This window comes from Mustela nigripes, chromosome 12, assembly GCF_022355385.1.
Source record: "Mustela nigripes isolate SB6536 chromosome 12, MUSNIG.SB6536, whole genome shotgun sequence".
Lineage (NCBI taxonomy): Eukaryota > Metazoa > Chordata > Mammalia > Carnivora > Mustelidae > Mustela > Mustela nigripes.
In genome coordinates this window covers 133,233,949-133,254,038 of record NC_081568.1, presented here as the reverse complement: position 1 = coordinate 133,254,038, position 20,090 = coordinate 133,233,949, and the positions used below count along the sequence as shown (strand labels likewise).

General features: G+C 47.9%; 1 protein-coding gene across 4 annotated transcripts in view; it reads left to right on the top strand.

Annotated features, from left to right (window-relative positions):
• The window catches only part of MCC (MCC regulator of WNT signaling pathway), a 436,925-nt gene extending 417,372 nt beyond the window's left edge, over nucleotides 1-19,553 (top strand). For all 4 annotated transcript variants that reach the window (XM_059418381.1, XM_059418382.1, XM_059418383.1 and 1 more), the window contains 3 exons: nucleotides 25-125; nucleotides 12,384-12,506; nucleotides 14,204-19,553. In XM_059418381.1, the coding sequence (XP_059274364.1) occupies nucleotides 25-125; nucleotides 12,384-12,506; nucleotides 14,204-14,384 (405 nt within the window). In that variant the 3' untranslated portion in view covers nucleotides 14,385-19,553. The remainder of the gene's footprint in view (nucleotides 1-24; nucleotides 126-12,383; nucleotides 12,507-14,203) is intronic.
• The last annotated feature ends 537 nt before the right edge of the window (nucleotides 19,554-20,090 follow it).

The following is a 20,090-nucleotide window of genomic DNA, read 5'->3' as shown; positions in this document are numbered from 1 at the left end:
CCAGAATGTGTCTGCTGTCCTCAGGACTGTGCGGATGCCACCTCCCCAGCTCTGTCACTGGCTGAACTGAGGACAACGTGCAGCGACAGCGAGCTGGCTGCCGAGTTTGCCAACGCCATCCGTAGGTAAGCCCCCTCCCCGCAGCCCCTGGAGAGCGACGTATTCCTAGTTCTCTGGCTGCACATGTCAGCAATTCATGGGTCATTACCGGGAAGGAGCAGGTGCCGAGAGGTCTGACTTTTACCCAGGCCTTGGAGTCTCAGTGTGGAGAAGGTGTGGTGCCAGGCCTTTTGATGGGGGAGTGGCAGGGTAGAGCACAGAGGCAGTCATTTCATCTATAAGCGGGAAAGGACTCCGCTTTCTTATTGTGCTCCTGCATTGACAAGGACAGCACTAAATGGTGATGATCAAACAGTCATCTTTGTCTCATTCCCAACACTAGCGGGAATGCTTTCTTTCAACATCACTGGCTCTTTCTAATCAGAAGACCTCATAGATTTATTTATTCAGTCCTGGACATTCTTCCTCTGCTGTCTCAGTGTTTCTTTCCCTCCCTTCTTCCACCCCTTCTGCAAGGACCAACATGCCGACTCGTCCCGATCTGTCTCCCACATCGTCAGCAGGCATATTCCCACCATTTGCAGTGCCGTCCAGGAGGCATGGAACACAAGCTACCTAGGAAGTTTCACATTCTCTAATAATCAAGTTCAAAAAGTAAAAAGAGGGCATCTGGGTGGCTCAGATAGTTAAGTGTCTGACTCTTCATTTCAGCTCAGGTCCTGATCTCAGGGTCATGAGTTCAAACCTCATGCTGGGCTCCATGCTGGGTGTAGAGCCTAATTTATTTATTTATTATTTTTTTAAGATTTTATTTATTTGACAGAGATAGAGAGCACAAGTAGGCAGAGCAGCAGGCAGAGGGAGAGGGAGAAGCAGACTCCCCACCAAGCAGGGAGCCCAATGTAGGGCTTGATCCCAGGACCTTGGGATCATGACCTAAGCCAAAGGCAGACACTTAACTGCCTGAGCCACCCAGGCACCCCGAGAGCCTATTTAAAAAAAAAAAAAAAGGTAAAAAGAAAGCCAGAAGTCCGTGCTAATTTATTTTAACCCAGTGTATCCAAAATATCATTTCAATATGTAATTAGTATTTTTTTTTAAATGTTTAAGATAGTTTTACTTCCTCTTCCCCCTCTTCCTCATTTTTCTTCCTAAGTCTTTATTTTTATTTATTTATTTTTTTTAAAGATTTTATTTATTTATTTGACAGAGAGAAATTACAAGTACACTGAGAGGCAGGCAGAGAGAGAGAGAAGGAAGCAGGCTCCCTGCTGAGCAGAGAGCCCGATGCGGGACTCGATCCCAGGACCCTGAGATCATGACCTGAGCCGAAGGCAGCGGCTTAACCCACTGAGCCACCCAGGCGCCCCCCTCACTAAGTCTTTAAATCTGGTATATATTTTGCACCTACAGCACATCTCACATTCAAACCAGTCAGTATTTCAAGTGCACAGGAACTCAAGTCATCATTCTAGAAAGGTTCTTTGGCTCAGTTTTCCAACTCACAAATTTCTTCTCAGCTATATACATTGTGATGTGTGGCTTCTATGTTGAGTTTTTTCATTTTGGTGATGAAATCTGTCCTCTCTTTTTTAAGAAGATGTTTATCATTTATATTCTAAAAATGTTATTCTGTCTGCTGTAGTAACTCTGTTTCCTCATGTGTAAGTTCTTTTTAGAGTTGAGTTTTGTGACTCTTGGTTTTGGGTCACAAGGCCAACTGTTGGGCTTCCAGTCCTCCTGGCTGACGAAACCTCTCTGTGCAGATGGGGCCACAGCATTGGGTTCCCTCCTGTCTGCATGGCTGGTGTCCCTGGTTGGGCACCTCTGAATCCCCTTTCTCCTCTCGCAGCTTTCTTCCCTGTGCATTTTGAATTGTGGTTTCCCTTTTCAAGAAGAATAAAAGTCTGCCTTTCGTGTTTTATGATTGCTCATGGTTTCTGGTATACAAAGAGTGCTCCTTGTTTTCTTGACATGCTTGAGGATTTCTTTGAAAATGGTTTTGCCATCATTTCTGGGGATAGGAGGGGGGGTAGGAGGGGGTAGGAGCCACTCCGTCTGCTGTCCTGACCCAGCCAGGGCTGCTTCTCTTCCGGCGTGGCCTCCCAACAGAGGGTGGATGGAGGCTGCCTGGTGGGGAACTTCACTGCCCTCCTGATCTACCCACTATCCTTTGGTGTCTTTGCTCCCAAGCCTTAATAGCTCTGCTTCACGTTGCCAGTGCCTCTGGCCACAAGGTTAAATGGTAGTTGCTTTGCTTGAGGTGGGAAGAGGAAAATAGCGCAGGGAAAATGCCCTCAACAAATCCTAACGATGACGTGACTGTGCCAGGAACATGGGCAGCAGACCCACTCCCTGCTTTCAACTGGGAGCCATTTGGATGTTGCATCTGTAAGCTAAGCCCCTCAATTTTTCAAATTCCCCAAACCCCCAAGGCCTTCGCTGGCACAAGTAGAATGCGGGTTCTGCTGACTAAACAGAGAGAGACTTCGTTTGTTTTGTCTGTCACGCCGGGCTTCCAGTAACCCGCCGAAAGTTGGTTAGCATGGATTTCTAATCAAGACCCGGATAGATGGAGCCAAGAAAGAACCCGCAGGGCTACAGGAAGAAGGAAAATAACATCATTATATTGTAAATATAGCCTAGAAACTGGAATAATCATTTCATGGGGGCAGAGGATTTGGACACCTGAGAGCTGGGGTCTAGGGCTGTTTTCATTTTTAAAAATCAAGTAGAAACTACCATTTTCTTTGAAGGTCTTAAATCACTGCCAAACTCGTGGTTATAGTCGGTTGAGGGAATCGACCTTGTATTTTCAGAAACAGTCCTCCCTTAAAAGAGGATGGGTGCAAACACCAGTGTTGTGGGGCCAGGCATCCAAGCTGCAAAGAGCAGGGGTGGGGAGGGGCTGGGGAACCAGGCGAAGCAGTGGTCTTTTCGGGAGGAGAAACTCCTTAGGAAGGTGCCTGGTGACATCCGGGTTGCTGGTTCTAGGTCACGGCCCAGGCAGGTCTCCCCGAGAGCTACCTTGCCGGGCTTCTGTCCCGAGCACCGTCCTCTGTGTGTCTTCTCCCAGCCTTATGTCTGGATCCAAACCAGGACTCGAGACAGTCACACGCTGGCTGTGTCCCTCCCATCCAGTCTGACTCCATCCCCTCCGTTTGCATGAATGTTGGCAGTACGCTCGTGGCTGCAGGGTTACCATCAAAGCCCGTCGGGATGGCCGGGTTTCCGGTCCCGCACAGGAGTTTTCTCATTGGGCTATCTCATTCTGCTGAGTTCTGCACCAGCTGTGTGCAGAACACATCTGCATCCCTTCTTCATCTCCGATCCCTCTCTTGCTCTCGGTCCTGGTAAACTCGCAGTGAGCGGCTTTTCCAGCAGAGAAGTGAACTGTAAAAACGCGACTGAGAATGTATTTTCAGAAATGACTCTGCTCTCTAGCAGTCTGAGGTTTGAGTGGAGCCCTCCTTCGTGACCCGAGCCCACCCGAGAGGAGAGGCTGTGGCATCTCCGCCCTATTCTTGCAAGGCAGCGAGGAGCAGGCGTTGCTCTCCTCAGGCGGGGGGTGGGCTGGGGACCCGCATGGCAAGGCAGAGGCTTTCCCCAAGGTCAAACAGTGAGGCAGTGGGGAAATAGCGAGACTTCACCCCCTCTGCTGGGCCCCGTGTGCTGACAGCGGTGCTCCCAGATGGGTGTGAGCTAAGCCTGCTCATGTGGGCTCCTCTGGAGCCTCTTGCCACCGCAGTGTGCATGGTCTGGGCAAATGGGAACGTCCGTACTACTGGTACATGACGTGCATCTGTCTCCTGAATGCGGAGGGCAGATGAAGTGCTAGGGGTCAGGGGGCATGCTTCCTCTAACACACACAGCCCTGTCCCAACTGGGGAAGAGGTAGGGCTGCTGTGCTCTTTAGTACTAGAGGGCAGGGGAGAGTGGGGAGGGGGTTGTGACACAGTGGCCACCTCAGATGTTTCCACATGCACCTGGCAGGATCCCGCTTGGTGGGCCAGCAGGACATGGCCCTAGGTCTCCCACAGCCCCCTGCAGAGACCACCCAGCCTGCTCCTGCTGGGGATGAGGCTGGAGATGTCTAGTCCTAGGCCCACCTGGGGCTCTGCTGAGCCCTTCAGGGAGCCAGGATCTGCCGCCTGGGCACGCATGTGCCAGATCATTCCATAAATGAATGTTGGAAGATCAGTTCCTTGCAGTTGTAGGGCTGACATGCCATTTCCTTGCTGGCTGTTGGCCTGTGGTAACTGGGCTCCTGGAGGCCTCTGACATGCCTTCTACACAGCCCGGTCCCTCCTGAAAGTCAGCGAGAGAACCTCCCACTCGTCACATCCCTTGCCCCCCGTAAATCTCTTTTAGGAGGAGCCCAGTCCCTTTTAAGGGCTCATCTAATTAGGTCAGGTCTTCCCAGAATAATCTTATCTTCAGATCAGCTGTTTGGGGCCTTAATTACATCTGCAGAATTCTCTCCCAGCAGCCCCTAGATTGGTTTTTGACTGAACTGACTGGGAGAAGATGGGTGTGTACTAAGGCACTGCAGTCTTGGAGGCCATTTTAGAATCCCACCCAGCTCATCTTTTTACTTAAAACCTTCTGGTGACTCACAGCAGGGTCCAAACTCCTTAGCAAGTGTGTGATCTGACCCCGGACCCCACTTCTCCACCCTCACCTCCTATCCCCGGTCCCTTCCACCCTGAGCCACACCAGCCCATGTGCCCTCTTTCGTGCTTCGGGGACTTTGCTCTGCTGCTGCTCCTGCCCTCACACCATAACCTCACGCTCTAAGCGCTCACACCAGTGTGCTTCTACCCTATCAATAACATGGGTTGGTTTGGTGTTTCTTTGGCTCCTGTGCCCTGAACTTCCTTCCATCACCGAACCCATCATTGCTCCGCTTCTCATGTCCCGGGCTCCAGCCTCCCCTCCCCGGTTCACCTGCCACCCCCTGCAAAAGGAGAGTTCTTTTCGGGTGGGGATCGCGACCTCATCACCCAGATATATGACCTCCATGTGGATGACTTCTTTCCTTCTAAATGGCCCCTACATTCACTCAGCTGCGAATTTCAGAGAGTTTCTCTCTGCCCACTGGACGTCTTTTCCAAATATGGTGCTAGAGCTTCAAAACACAGCACATTGAAAACAAATTCTAATCCGTCTCCTCCTGCACTTTAAAATTGGCCCCTTCTTCAGAATTCTTATAGTACAAATTATACTTTGTTAATGATCCAGGATTACAACTTCGCAGTCTCCTACCTCCTGATGGCAGTGGGGGGCGTGGTTTTCCCCCTTAAAATCCCAGGCATTCATGGCCATTTGCATGATCTTCTCCTGAGGTTAGCCCTCAACTCTTCAAGACTTGGGGGTTCTGCCACCAGATACACCTTTCAGTACACCCCGGGTCGGGTCTCTCTGCAGAGGCATCTTCAGTGGTTTGGCATGCCAGACCAGTCCCCCTGTGTGTGGACTTCCTAGCCCTCTCAGACGTCTCTCCTGGACGGAATCTACAGTCCAGCTTCTTCCGGACACTAACTTCCAGGAGCATCTCTTCCCTTCACGCCCCTGACTCTCTTAAGCCACGGACCCCTCCCCTCCTCCCCTCCAGTAGGACTCTCACCTTCGCCTCCACTGTGTACCTTCCTGCTCTCCCCTGTGGCCCGACGGGTGCTGACCACAAGCCGCCTCGGTTCAAAGCCATGTCCAAGTTCCACAAATACCTTCCCAGCTCTAGAAATCTCCCGGACTTGTAGGAAACATGAGACCATGGGAGGACAGAAGATGGCACCAGTTGACTCCTCTTATTAGCAGCTATGGATTCATAGTGTTTTCGAGCCATACAAATAGTGAAATGCAATGAAAAGGGAATCAGTTGGGGTCCTTGAAAAGGAGCCCCCAGTGGGCAAAAGAGCAGCAGAGTCTTCACTGTTTTGGTAGTAAGGCCAGTATTTTAAAAGGTGCTGTTTTATTAGACTTGCATTTGCCGATTCTTCATATTTGGCTGATTTATACTGGCGATCAGATAACTGAAATTGCGCTTAGAATTCTCTAAGTGTGCAGGGATCCACAGGATGGTAATAGGAGACAGAGTGCACCAAGGAATTGATTATCATGTAAATAACTTGCTGAAGTCTAGAGCCAGGGCCCCAAAGGGCACCAGTAAAAACCAGGACTCACCCCTAGGGTTGAGGTGGACATAGCTTGGGTAACGGAGATCCTTGTGCATTTCCGTTATCCCCTCCATGTTCCAGAAGCTCAGAGAGAAGGCCTTAGCTGGGATCTCATAAAAGCAGGGTGATGAAGAGCACCCCGCAGGCAAAGGCTGCAGCACACCTGTGAACACACAGCTGCATTTCTCAGGCAAGAACCATGGTCTTAGGAAAGTCTGGGCCAAAATGCAAGACAGTCACAATCGTCTTGCTGCTGCTTCCCGGCAAATACAGCCACGCTCCCCCATAGTACCTGAGGAACATCACTACCAGGGGACGCCTCCTCATTGGGGCCACAGGAGCACTCTTCACTAGAGGCTCCACGCCCCTGCTATGAGCCACGGCTGGGAGCCCAGTTCTGTGGATATACTGGCAAGTCTCTTGCCTGGCCCCCGAGTTCCTCCTCTAGAAAAATGTTTTTTTGTTTTGTTTTGTTTTGTTTTTTTTAAGATTTTATTTATTTATTTGACAGACAGAGATCACAAGTAGGCAGAGAGGCAGGCAGAGAGAGAGAGAGAGAGAGGGAAGCAGGCTTCCTGCGGAGCAGAGAGCCCGATGCGGGGTTCGATCCCAGGACCCTGAGATCATGACCCGAGCCGAAGGCAGCAGCCGAAACCACTGAGCAGCCACCCATGCGCCCCTAGAAAAATGTTTTTTAGATTAAATAGAGATTGCAGTGAATACGGAGGAAGTGACAAGGTGCTGTGACATCATAACCCTGGGACGTGTGTTCAGATGGGCCTGGGTGTGTTCAGGGTGGGCTTCGGGAGGAGGTGACATTTAAGCTGGGATGAGAAGGAGGAAAGGTAGCCTGTGAAAGAAGCACATTCCCAAGCGGGGGGACCTAGTCCAGGGCGTGCAGTGGGAAAGAGCATGGGTGCGTCTGAGAGGATTCCAGCCTGCAAGGGGGAGGGTGATGCCCAAGACTGGCCAGGCAGAGGTCAGGTCAAGCAGGAGACTTAGACGTCCAGATAAGACCCAGACTTTGCGCCGAGTGCCGGTGGAAGGTACCAAAGGGCAAGGATAAGATGTGGTTGTCATATTAAAGAATGAGCGGCCGTTCTGTGAGAACCAGTCTAGAGGGTGCAGAGGTGATGCAGAGAATCCACTCAGGGGGTCTCAGGGCTGCCCAGGTAAGAAACGAGGGCAGCTTGGACCTGGGTGGTGGGGCAGAATTGTCCCAAGACTTGGTGGTTGGGGGCTGCTGTGGAGTGGAAGTGGAGGACCAGGAAAGGGAGGAGTTCGGCAGTGGGTGTTGCTGTGTGCTGACAGGAGAGGAAGGTTGGCTTGGAGGGATTGTCTGGAAGGTCCTGCTCCATAAGTGGAAGACACCTGTTAAGTTGAGATGTCAAATAGGTCCAGAGATCCAAGGGAAGGCCTGGAGATAAAGAATTGGAAGTTTCTGGCATGAAGGTAGTCTTTAGGAACATAAATGGGAATGGAGAGAGGCAAGTAAGGAAAGGGTAGGACACACAATATGGTCCAAGCCCATGTCCTCCGTACTCGGGAACTTCAAGGCAGCAGCGAGCGAGGATTGGTGCAGAAGCCAGAGGGACTGCCGGTGCGGGCTGCAGCGTGCACACTCAGGAGTGAAGCCTGTGGGAGGAAAAGAGCAGGAGCGGCAGGCGTGCAGGCAGGGAAGGGAGGTCCCCGATGATTCCGGGGCGACCTCACGAGCAGTGGCAGGGGAGACAAGCCCACTGGGGTTAACCAGTGGACAGCGAGGGAGCAAGGAACCACACGCGCCGATTCTGGCCATGACTAATGGCGTCTCTCGAACAATGACTGAGCGACAGTGGACCCTGTGACACCCATGCGGAAGGTGTCCTGGGGGCCACAAAGCCCCTCACCCTTTGCTCTGCCACACCCAAAGCGCCTTTGGGTTTGTGATGACAGTCTGGCCCCGGCCTTTGATTTTGGGAATAGCATACCCGCCCCCTCCCAGGGAGCCAGGCAGCCCTGCCTGGCGCCACCCAGGCACTACCCCCTTATCCCCCGTAGGCTGCCTCGGACACAGGCGCATGTGCCCTGCCGCTCATGGGGATGACATTGAAGAAGGACACCCTCCTGACTGTGTGGTCAGAGTGAGGTTCACGGGACCCATGGGGAGCAGGAGGAACCCCCATTTTTGGTGGAGCGGGAGGCCCTGCCAGCTGTGCCAGTGGGACCCCGCGGTGACTTTTCACCTACTGCTGGAGGCAGGTGTTCCAGAGTCAGGGAACGGGAAGAAGGAAGGGATTATGCCCTTCTGGGCATTCCAGAAAACACTACTGGAGGGGCAAACGGAATGTGTAGCATTTAATGTTGACTCTCTTGGCTGTGTGTAGCCTGAAAGTACTTGTGTTAGCTTTATTTATCTTATGTAGACAAACTATAAATTCTTCTCAGCTGAAGGCCAGGAGACTTAGAGCTAGAAACTTCCATAGAAGGTACAGGACATGAATGGTTGAGGTTCCAAAGTGACTTGGATTCTTATCCCAGTGCAATTTCTGGAAGCTGAGGAAAGTGGTAGACTTTGGGAAAGCATGCCCCTGCGCCTAATTTCACGTTCAGATCCAGAGCCTTCTCTGAGACACAGGAAGTTCATCCACGGTGCCGGGTGAAGGACAGTCTGCCTTACCAGTTTCCTGAATGCGCTTGGTAGTTAGGGTCGACTGGGTGCTTCTTAAGCTGCGGGTTCGGGGCCTCACCCCAAAGCCTGCGGCGGAAAACAGGACCAGGCCTGGGGCCCCGGAGCAGTGCTACCCACTGCTGCTGGAGCAAACGCAGGTCACAGGTGCAAGCCACCGGGTGACTGCACATTTCCTAGTAGCTACGTTTAAAACTTAAAAAAATTAATGACATGTTTAGCCCAGTATATCTAAATATCATTTCAACATGTAATCACTGTTTTCTTTTTTCATATGAAGTCTCCAAATTCGCGTGTGTTTCTACTTCCCTCACATCCTCGAGCCCTGATCAGCACCGGGGCCGGTGTTCAGGTGCCCACCGCCGCTCGTGCTGCCCTGCTGGTGTCGCAGGGGCGTGAGAGCACCTGACTCCAGGGGCCCCAAACAGACCGGGCTCTACCACTGGCCCCTCATGAGATGGGAAGGCAGAGAGACAAGGGGTGGTGAAACGGATTTATTTCACTGAGGCCAAGACCAGGAAGACAACAGCTGCCTCCCAAAGTGCCGAACACAGATCGACACTCATATTTGGGGAAAGGTGGAAAAAATTAAAAAGTACAGACCAAGGTCCAAATGGAGGTGAAGTCCCCTTTCATTGTTTATAGAGTTTCAGTCAGTGAGCTGCTGCAGATACAAACAGGTAAAATAACCCACATTTTAGGTTTAGGTTTGGCTTCATCTTAGTATTGTTGAATAAATTAGCATCCTGGTTCTGTCCTGGACACTGTACAACAAGTACACTTCAGTGTCCTTCCAGAGGCCCAGGGAGCTCTTGGGGGCAATTCTCAACTCCCCCACCCACCAGGGGTTAGGCAGAGTCTTTAAGGGCCTCTCCTGTCTTCCTGGGTTCTGTCCCCCATTGGAGCCTGCCAGGTCCGGAAAGTTCCCTCCAGTCCCCCAGAATACTGGGCAAAGGAACCCTTTGTTTTGTGGTGAGGCTGGGATTTCTGTACTCTCGGCTGCTGGGGCAGTGGTGTAGATGTAATAGGGGGTTGGAAGGGGTTTTGGTTTGGGCAGTTTTTGTGAATTTACTGTGCTCATGATGACATTTTAAATTCTCTTCACAGTTTTCTTTCTTTTCTCCATTTACACTATTAACTTTAGAATGAGAAAGAAAAGAATTGAAACAGTAACAAAATGTCAAAGAACCCCTTCCCCATTCTTAATAGCGGGGAGGGGGGTGACCATTTCCTGTTTCCCTAGCCTTCCCTCAGAGACAGAGGGCTGCCTGTATGCGTCCCCCTCCCCAGACACTTCTCTGGGAAATGGTTCCTCTCTGCATGTCAGTAGGAAATGCAACCAGATCTGAGACTTCCTGGTGCTGCTGGGGCCCAGGAGAGACCCCCATTCCTCAGGAATTCCTCTGCAGTGGCTCTGGCTTCTCTAGGATGGGCAGGAGGATTCGCTAAGGAATCGGAAACCCTCGGGATTTAGGTTGTCAGGTTTCATTTAAAAAAATCTTACCCCTTCCATCCTCACTCACAAAAGCAGGACTAGATTTTTGTGCGGCAGTTCTTTCAATAATCTTGAAAAGCTTGACTGTGCTCCCAGTAGCTGCAGGTACAAATGTAAAAGGTATCTGAAAAGCCAGGAAAGGCCCAACCACCTGAACATCTGAGAGCCCTGCACATGGGGGGCCAGCCCCCCTTAGCCCCCCTACAGGAAGCGGTGCCATTGAAGCTGGCTTTCACATACTCCACAAAAAGCATACAAAATTGTAAGAACTTCAAGCAATGCAGAAGTGAGTAAAGTAGAAAACGAAAGCTTTCAGTCACCCCCCTCCGGGAGGCCCCCCTTATCAAGCGGTGGGCAGCTGTCTGGTCTGTTGTTAGAGGAGCTCAGGGATTTGACACTCAGATTTGTAGCTGTTTTTGTAAAACTGGCATCCCGGAGAAGTCACCCTTTTCACGTGACAATATATCAGACACCTTCCCATGCCACTGCATGTTGATCTGAGCTTTTCCTTTTTTTAAATAACCGCAGAGTATTTCTATAGAGCCATCATACCTTGTGGAATTAACCAGCCCCCGGTTGATCTGCATTCTTAGCTGTTGGAACCAATACTGAAGTGAACCCAGCTGTCATCTCATGTGTCTCTCTACACCTACGCACACTGTAAGAAAAATTCCTAGAAATCAGGTTGCCTTGTCGAGAGATAGGGTTACTTTCTATTTTGCTAGATCTTCCCAGATTGCCTTCCAAAACAGCTGTGCTCACGTACATTCCTCATACACACATGAATCAGTTTTAGAGGAATTTCTTCCACAAATCTGGTTTCTCATGAATCTCCAAAGAATCAGATGCCTTCGGGGAATTGTTTGGAAGCTGCTTTAAAACAACTGTTGTCACTGAGAAGCGGTCACCTGGCTGGGGGTAACTTTGGGTAAAGCCTTTGCCACCTGAGAGCCTATGTGCCCATGGGGGAGCCTGCTGAGGTGAAAGATGGATGGGGCGGTGCCTAGGGGTCTCCATCCCACGGTCCTGAGATGGAGTCCCACATCGGGCTCCCTGCTCTGGGGAGCCTGCTTTTCATTCTGCCCACCGCTACCCCTGCATGCGTGCGCCCTCTGACAAATCTTTAGGGGAAAAAGAAGGAGCAGATTGTGCTGTACAGGGCCTGTGACGATGCAGTGACACTGTGCCTGTGTATAGGGGCGGCGGTGGAACCACTGTAGGGAGGGCGCTTGTGGAGAGTTTCCCTGCCCAGGTCTTATGCTCAAGGGCATCAGAGGATGGCAGGAAGCGCATTGGGCACTAGAAATCTCCTGAAAGTCAATGACTTTGGCTTACCCCAGCAGTAAAGAGCCCATGGAACTTGAAGCCTTGGGGAAGGGAGGTTGTCAAAGTGCAAATCTAAGTACTTTAAAGGGGAACCAAGGAACTTTAAAACGAGAGTATCAATTTCTATTCCCTGTCACTACTGTTTTTTTTGCGAAGTAAAAAAATTATTGATAAATCTCAGTTTATAAACTAAAACTGAGACGAATTTTCCTTTTTGTGTGTGTGTGAAGTAGGATCATGTTGATTTCACTGAGTGGGGACTTGTCCAAGATAGGGCACCAAGATTACAGGTTTCTGTTCTCAAATCAGTGATTTAAGAGATACTTACTAGCGCACCTGGAAAAGAGGGGTGTGGAACCCAGATGAGGTTTTGTGGCCAAGCTGCATTTGTGCTACATCTGGGTGGCTACAACCCCATGTCTTGTTCCTTTGTGGCTTGTACTGTACTCTGAGCTCTCAAAGGTCCTCACCAGTGTTCAGCAAGGCAGTGGTGAGATGTTCTGGACCGGAGGGGACCTCCAGGTACCTCCAGTATCTTCCTTTTCATACTTGCCTTTGATTTGGCAAGCTCAACCTTCCTCCTCTGCCACCACCCTTGGGGTAACAGCCGGGATCTTGTCGGGTTACTCCAGGTATGCTTTGTCTCTCCTCCGCACAGAGAAAAGAAGTTAAAGGCCAGAGTTCAAGAGTTGGTGAGCGCCTTGGAAAGACTCACCAAGAGCAGTGAAATCCGACACCAGCAATCAGCAGAGTTCGTGAATGACCTGAAGCGGGCCAACAGGTACAATCTCCATTCTTGGGTTCCTCCTACACCAGGAGGGCATTTCCGAAATTGCTGGGAGCCAGCTCCAGGGAGGCAATGGCAAGTCCTCACCAGCCTGCCCTCCCTGCCACTCCCAAGACTGGTCTACCCTCAGGCATTGGTTCCCAGTGTTCCACAGGAAACTAAGAAATGCTCAGTAAAGGCTTGTCCTTGGACCAGGTATGTTTGGGAAATGCATACTATGGTCCCCTTAATTCCTACAGTAAAGGTTCTGAGAAGTCATACAGTAAGGGGGGAAAAAAAAAGATGGTGTTTAAGCCAACATTTTCCCAACAAAATTGGCTCTAGAACTTTTATATGAACAACAGTTTCTATTTATTAAGTAAACTCTGGCCCCCAATGTGAGGCTCTAACTCATGACCCCCCAAGATCAAGAGTTACTCTATCAACTGAGCCAGCCAGGTGCCCCTATGTGAAGAACATGAAGTATCTGGTGAACACTTTATGGGGCACTATTGTAACAGCATCTGAAGCTTTTTGGGCTCAGGACCCCTTTATGTTCATAAAAAACCGAGGAACCCAAAGAACTTTGTTCTCATAAATTATCTATTGATAAATCTCAGTTTAGAAACTAAAACTGAGACGAATTTTTCTTTTTTTTTCCAAATAAATAATAAATCGGTCATATGCAATACCATTGGCATTTATTTAAAAAACGTATTCCAAAAAGACAGAAAAGTAGCAATTTTTACAATCTGCAAACCTCTTTCATGTCTGGGTTAGAAGGCAGCTGGTGTCGCACCTCCCCTTCCATAGGCATGTATACTGTGAAATAAATCAGAACACCAAGCTGCATGCGGACCTGAGGTACAGGGTATCCAAGGCCGCTCTCCTGAGAGAGTTTTGGGAATCCCATGGAGTTGGTCTCAGGAGGACACTGGGAGGACCTAACTCTGTACATGGAGGGGACTGGGCTATTTTGGACCAGAGCAGGTATGAGGACTTCCCCTGTCCTGGGCTTTACCCCCTGCTCTCTCCCCACCAGGCTCTCAGGGAGATGGCTCAGAAAGGCTCATACTCTGGCTGGCAGCACCAGTTGGTGGCCTTGTGTCCCGAATCCCACCTGCCTGAAGTGTGAAATCATCAGGGCCTCTCTCTCTCCTCCTAGGTGGGGTCACTTAGACTACAGGACTTGAAGAACACTCCTGGTAACTTAACACTGGACCATCTGTTGCAGGGAGCCCCGGAATGACAGACTCATTACTAGTACTTATTTATTTTTAAAAGATTTTTTTTTTTTTTGGTCAGAGAACAAGCAGGGAAAGGCAGAAGGAGAGAGAGAAGCAGGCTCCCCAGGATCATGACCTGAGCCGAAGGCAGATGCTTAAATTGAGCCACCCCTCCCATCCCCCAGGTGGCCCTCATCACTTGTATTTAAATGACAAATTTCTGGAAGTTAGATGCCTTTTCTATCTTACCTATTTTGGGAAGTTTAGTTTAGTCACAACTAGTCTGGGTTGTCCCTCTAGCAGGGAAAGAACTGTAGTTAAGCCAGTAACAGGTGAATGGCCGGGAGTGTTGAACAGTTGATTTCCCACTCCTTTATAGAGGCTGAAGGACCTCTCCGGACCCAGTCACCCAGTGGACAGGACAGGGTGTCTCCACACTAATCCAATGACTGTCTTGTTTCCTCTCCTTCCCTGCTCCCCGCACAGCAACCTGGTGGCTGCCTATGAAAAAGCCAAGAAGAAGCATCAGAACAAACTGAAGAAGTTGGAGTCTCAGATGATGGCCATGGTGGAGAGACATGAGACCCAAGTGAGGATGCTCAAGCAAAGAATAGCTCTGCTGGAGGAGGAGAACTCAAGGCCACACACCAACGAGACTTCGCTTTAATCGGCACTTGGGCTCCAAAGCTCTGTGGAAGCTCAACTGGAGCAGGTCGCCGGGGAGAGAAGGGCCCTGGGAGACAAGAGCACCTGGTGGGAGAGGGACGGAAGGGAAGGCTGGCAGGTGGGTGAGCACCTGCACAATGGAGTACCATGGACTCTGCTCCGGGGACGAATGGCCTGGTGACACCGTGCAGACTCTAGCCGGAGGATCCCGCTCCTCCCTTTCTCGGCCCAGGGACAGCGTGTATATAGCTGCTGTGCGCTATGCACAGTAGGCCTTGCTTCTGCTTCTAGCGCGGGCACTCTCCCTCCCACCTGTTCGCTTTCTGGAGGTTGTGCCTCGGTGGTACCCTGGGCATTCATTTGTTTTGGATCGTCCATTCTTTTCTTCTCTTTTTGGTAGTGACCGGCCCTCTGTCATCCCCAGTTTCTCCTTTCTTTCTACTTCAGGGATAAACACTGACACATGTGGGAGTGCGGAGGGGATATCTTCAGCCTCTCGCACTGCTGATTTGCTTACTGCACCAGGCTTTGGTTTTCGAGACCCACGTACCAGCTCTGAGACACAGGCTGTCACTCAGAGGTGCTCGAAGAGGTAGATTACAGGGCTTAGGGTCCCAGGTACATCTGAAGTTACAGGTAGAGCAAGCCCAGGGCTTCTACCTGAACAATTTTGTTTGGGAGAATGAGCACTTCTTTTACCTCTCACTGTGGAGGTAGGGCTGGGAAGGGCACTTCCTTCTGAATGTGGGATTTTCCCCTCCCAGTGGAGTCTTATTAAAGCCAAGACTTAGAGCTGAGACGGTCCTGTTGAGACAGAGTGGAACTAAACTTTTATCAGGAGCTGCTTCAGGAGCAGAGGAGCACTGTTAGTACTTCTGCTCCCCACCCCTCGAGGGCACCACATAACTGCTATTCGACGTCCATCAAAATTCATCCACCTGATATGTACGGAGCTCTGGACCTGCCTTTGTTCTTCTCCAAGGGCAAGAGGCAGGACACCGAGCAGAATGTTTGGCGGTCGATCCCACCCCACCTATTGAAGAGGCGGCTACTGAACCACCAGTTCAAGACTTCGCTCCTGCTGTTACGAAGGGCAGGGGGTGAAGGAATGGTCATCAAGGCCTCCTTTTGCCCGCATCCCCCCCCCCCCAAAGTGGTGGTTAGTATACGGTACTTAAACAGGTTAAATTTTAAGTAAAATGCTGACAAGGCTGGGCCAGGACCAAAGTGCCTGAATTCTTTCAGGAAAGCCTCCATCTTATACTCATTATTCCATCTCCTATCTTTCAAGTCTTCTTAGTTACCCCACACGGATATATTCTGAAGGACCACTTGCATTTCACTCTGTAGTACTGGAAGATCCACCCGAAGCCCCCCAAGAATTCTATCTATCCCAATGCCAGAGTTCACAAAGTCTTGTTTATGAACAGGTCACCCCATCAGAGTCCCAACGTCCATGAGCTGAAGATCTGTTTTCAGACAACCTGATATAAGTTCCTCAGCCTTCTTTGCAATGGAGAAGCCACTCCAGCCACCACCTTGGAGGGCAGAGAATTCTAGCCCAAAAGCAACCACCCTTCTTTCTTAGGCCCACAGTAAGGCTTTCCCAAAACCACCACCAAAAACCAAAAAAACTGTTACCAGTCTTGAAGGACCAGCTTTTGGCTGCTTTGATCACTGTGAAAGTGCCCACTGGCTCCTGATTCTGTTATGAATCTACCATTTAGTCAAGGTTGGTTCTTGTGATTTTTTTTTTAATCGATTTTTACTCTTTGGATAAAGTTTCATTTTGTCCTAAAGAAAATGTCTCAAGTTACATGGGGGGTGGGGTGGGGGAGGGTAAAAGACAAAATACTGGTTTTCCCCACTTTTCCATTTTGCCAAGGGGAAATATTTGAGACTGAACATTTAAAACAGACAGCTTTCATCTTCACCAACCCTGAAAAGTATAGCTGACACAGGAATATAATCCTGTCTGCTGACTTCGGTCTACCATTCTTGGTCCAAGTTCAAAGAAAACTCACCCTTTTTAGGGTCATGTAACTCTTCCAGACCCAAGAGGTCTCCTCTCCTCCATTATAAGCCCAAGTATTACTGACCTTACTGACCCTAACTGGCCTCCTTTTGAATTTATACTTCAACATAATACTTTTAAATATGTGGTAATTGGGTGAAAACTCTTTCCCCAGAAAAACTGTTACTTTTTATAAATGTGTGGAATTTTTTTTAAAAAGGCAATTAAATAGTTGATTTCCTTTCCTTGTATTTTTCAAATGCTCCCTAAGAGAAGATCCTTGCTGAAGGTGAACCAAGAGGCATTCATTTATGCTAAACGTAAAACCACATTGATTAAATAATTGCAGGTACCTGAATTTTTGTTTTTTAATAACTTGAGTTTCTCTTTCTAAACAGTAGCTGGTTTATATTAATCTCTCCATCAAAGGTAAACAATGATACAGATTTAACTTGTGTGAGGTGAAAAGTCTTCAAGACTTCCAGGTTTTTGTTTTCCACTTCCCTCAATGGTTACCCCTTTCAAGCAGTCACCTTCTCTGTCCCATCTTTGGTTCTTAGCCAAAAAGGCATGGGAAGAAAGGATCCCTTTCACAGTTCCCCTGGAGTGTATTTCCCACTGCTGAATTAAGGTAAAAACCACAGGCAAAACAGACTTCCGTCCCACTGGAGTGGCATCTACATGTGGACCTGCCACAGATGTGATGTTCTGCCAAAGCCTATCTGCACCAGCTGCCAAAGCTGCTGTGGATTCGCACGTGGTTAAGACTCCTCTTGGAGACTAAGCCCAAAAGTTATTGATGATTAAGTATCTTAAGTGATCAGACAGCTGAGATTTATCATGCCCTTCTTTCCTCTCCTGCTCCAGCCCCAGAGGTATCCTAGACGTTTCATCATTGCCAATGCAGGTAACTGTTTCAGATTCATGCTCATCTATGAGCAGGTCAGCTTTCTGAAGTTACTATCCAAGCTGCCTGAAGCTGGAATGTTAGGTTAATAAAAACTTAAGTGCCAGTTAAAGAGAATGGCTTAATATCTCCTTCAAGATGCTTGCATTTGTTCCTGTCTTCCTCTGAGCAATACTTTTCTTCCTGCAGCAATACTTTCACAGGGATCTCAGAGAACTCCAAATTAGAGCCGCTATGATTTCTTCTTAAAAACTGTTAAAGTAGTAAAATCCTTACTAGCCTCATCCTAAGAAAAACTTAAAGCTGTATGAAAATCTCCTAGTTTCTACCTGCATACCAATTACATTTTTTTAGAAGAAAAAACACACACCCCTAGTTTTACCTCATCTGGACTGGAATATGCCACTGGCATGAGTTAGGAACTGAGTTAGGAACCTCTATACCTGCCTATTACCTTCCAAAGGTGTTCCTACAGCCTGCTAACATTATCCTGCAATTATTTTTAAGCTCCATCAATGGTCTTAAAGCTCTCAAGAGTTTGGGGTGTCATGCTCATATTTTTAGTGAGAAAGACATTCAGACTACAGACACCCAAAGGATCCCTAAAACTTTTAAGTCATTTGCAAACGCCTAACTGGAAGTTATGTGTCGTCCATGAAACTATGTAAAGTGAAAAGATCATGTAAAGGTTACAGCTGTATCTGTATTTCTAGATGCAGCCAAGAGAGAGAACATTTTTGGAGGCCGAAAGGCAGAGAATTTTCTGATGAGTGAAATTTCTGCATTGAATTGAGTTAGGGTGCAGCCACAGGGTTGCCAAGGTTTTCCGGGAGGGAAGGGAAGATAAGTAACGTTTTTGAGATTTTTTTTCTGCATTAAGTGATGGCTTTGTAGAACAAGAGTATTAAAAAAAAAAAATCACATAGCAAATATTTTTCTATTTTATCTTTGTGGAATGGCCTATTTGACAAGAAATGATACAAACTCTACTTGCTACACACCTATTTCTCATGAAGTTTATCCAAATCCTATTCTTGCTCATTGAAACCTTGTGTTTACGTAGGCCAGGCTGAAGTTGGCTACGAATCTGTGGCCTTCCAAAGTTCCCCATTTCACGCACCTAAAATGACTTTCTAACTAATCACATGTGATTCACTAACAGACACAGGTCTTGGGCTACCAAGCATTGTCTTTTTAGAACTGGACCCAGAGCTACCAACATATTGCTGGCTGCTGCCACCAGTTCATCACTGAGCATTCGATAGCTGTCAAATAGAAACCAGTGGGAAAGGGTACAAGCTGAAAAGCAGCTGACCCTGCATAAAGATAAAACGTTTCACATGCAATGGTGGCATTTTTTATTAAGAGTTGTATTGGATACATTCTCCATCACACTGCACCTGAGAGAGCTCTTGCATGTGACCCAGACAAGAACTCATTCTGCCCATAACAGCAACCACTATTGAGTAACTAGATCCTTGAATGACAGACAGTGCTGGATTTTTCCGTAGTCATAATTTTTCTGTTGCTACAAATCACGCATCTACTGATCATCTGAAATACCAGCTCAGCAGAATGAAGAAGCGAGCTATATACAAACCGCCCCCCCACATTCACACTGATGACCTGCTTTTAGTTAGTTCTTACCGTACATTTCACTTTTGCACTTTCTGCAAATCAAATCCATGTGGAAAATGTTCTGTTTGTAGAACTCAGTTCACTGAAGAGTGCTAGTGTCATGACTGCCAAGTGAATGAGCCCCTAAGAATCTGCTTTTGTTTGACCCTAATGCAAAGATAATGACACATGTTCACTTTTCTATTTGTAATCAGTTTCTAGATATATTATCAAGAACTTACTTTGCATGAGATTTAAGTTTCCTATTATTTGAAAATGTGCTCCTTTTAAACCACTTGAATTAGAAGAACCTGCTTGAATGTACTGTCAGTTATTAAAGCACATGTGACTAAGTTTGCATTTGTCAGTATTGTCCTACTGTTTGTACTGAAAGTCTCATTTTAAAGTTGCCCCTTAACACTGTACTATATACCTTGTAATTTTTTAGATTCTTCACTTGTATGCTTTACATGTTTCCAGATGCCTTTAGTTTTAGCTGCTGTAAAATAGCTACTTTGTGTTATTTGATATAGAATTGTTTAAAAAAAACTCCATTTATTTATACAGAGACATTTATAATATTTTACAAACATTCTTATATTCTGAATAAATATTTCTAATTCCATGATGTACTTTAACTGTGTTCATTAAAGGGTAAGACTGTCCTCCTGCAATACATGTAAATGTCAAACCCATGCTGCTTCACATTAAACTGAAAGCCCTAGTCAAAGCTGGGGACCAGAAGACACTACATTAGTTCCAAACAGCCAAAGAACCTTCATTCATCACCAATTTCTATTTGGCTGCCTTTTAAAAGGTGGTACGAATGGGAAGTTATCCATTGAAAAATTTTTTTCATTTTTAAAAATGAGGGAAACAATATAATCAAGAATTTTAAGTGCAAGGAAGTTACACATGATGACAAGAAAGATGGCAAGAAGCTTTGCAACATGTCTTTTAGAGGAACAATGTTTTCCTGCAATGTGGTCAGCTCTCAGTATGAAAGCGAAGTGTAATACCTTGGTCCCCCCCTCTTAAAATTTTATCATATAGCTGAGGCTTGTAGTGGAAAAGAATGTATTTCTCCCATGATCCAAAGACTGTTAAGTATTCTATTTGGAACAACTGTTTAAGAATTACTGGACTGTAGAGATCTAACCAATTTTGCT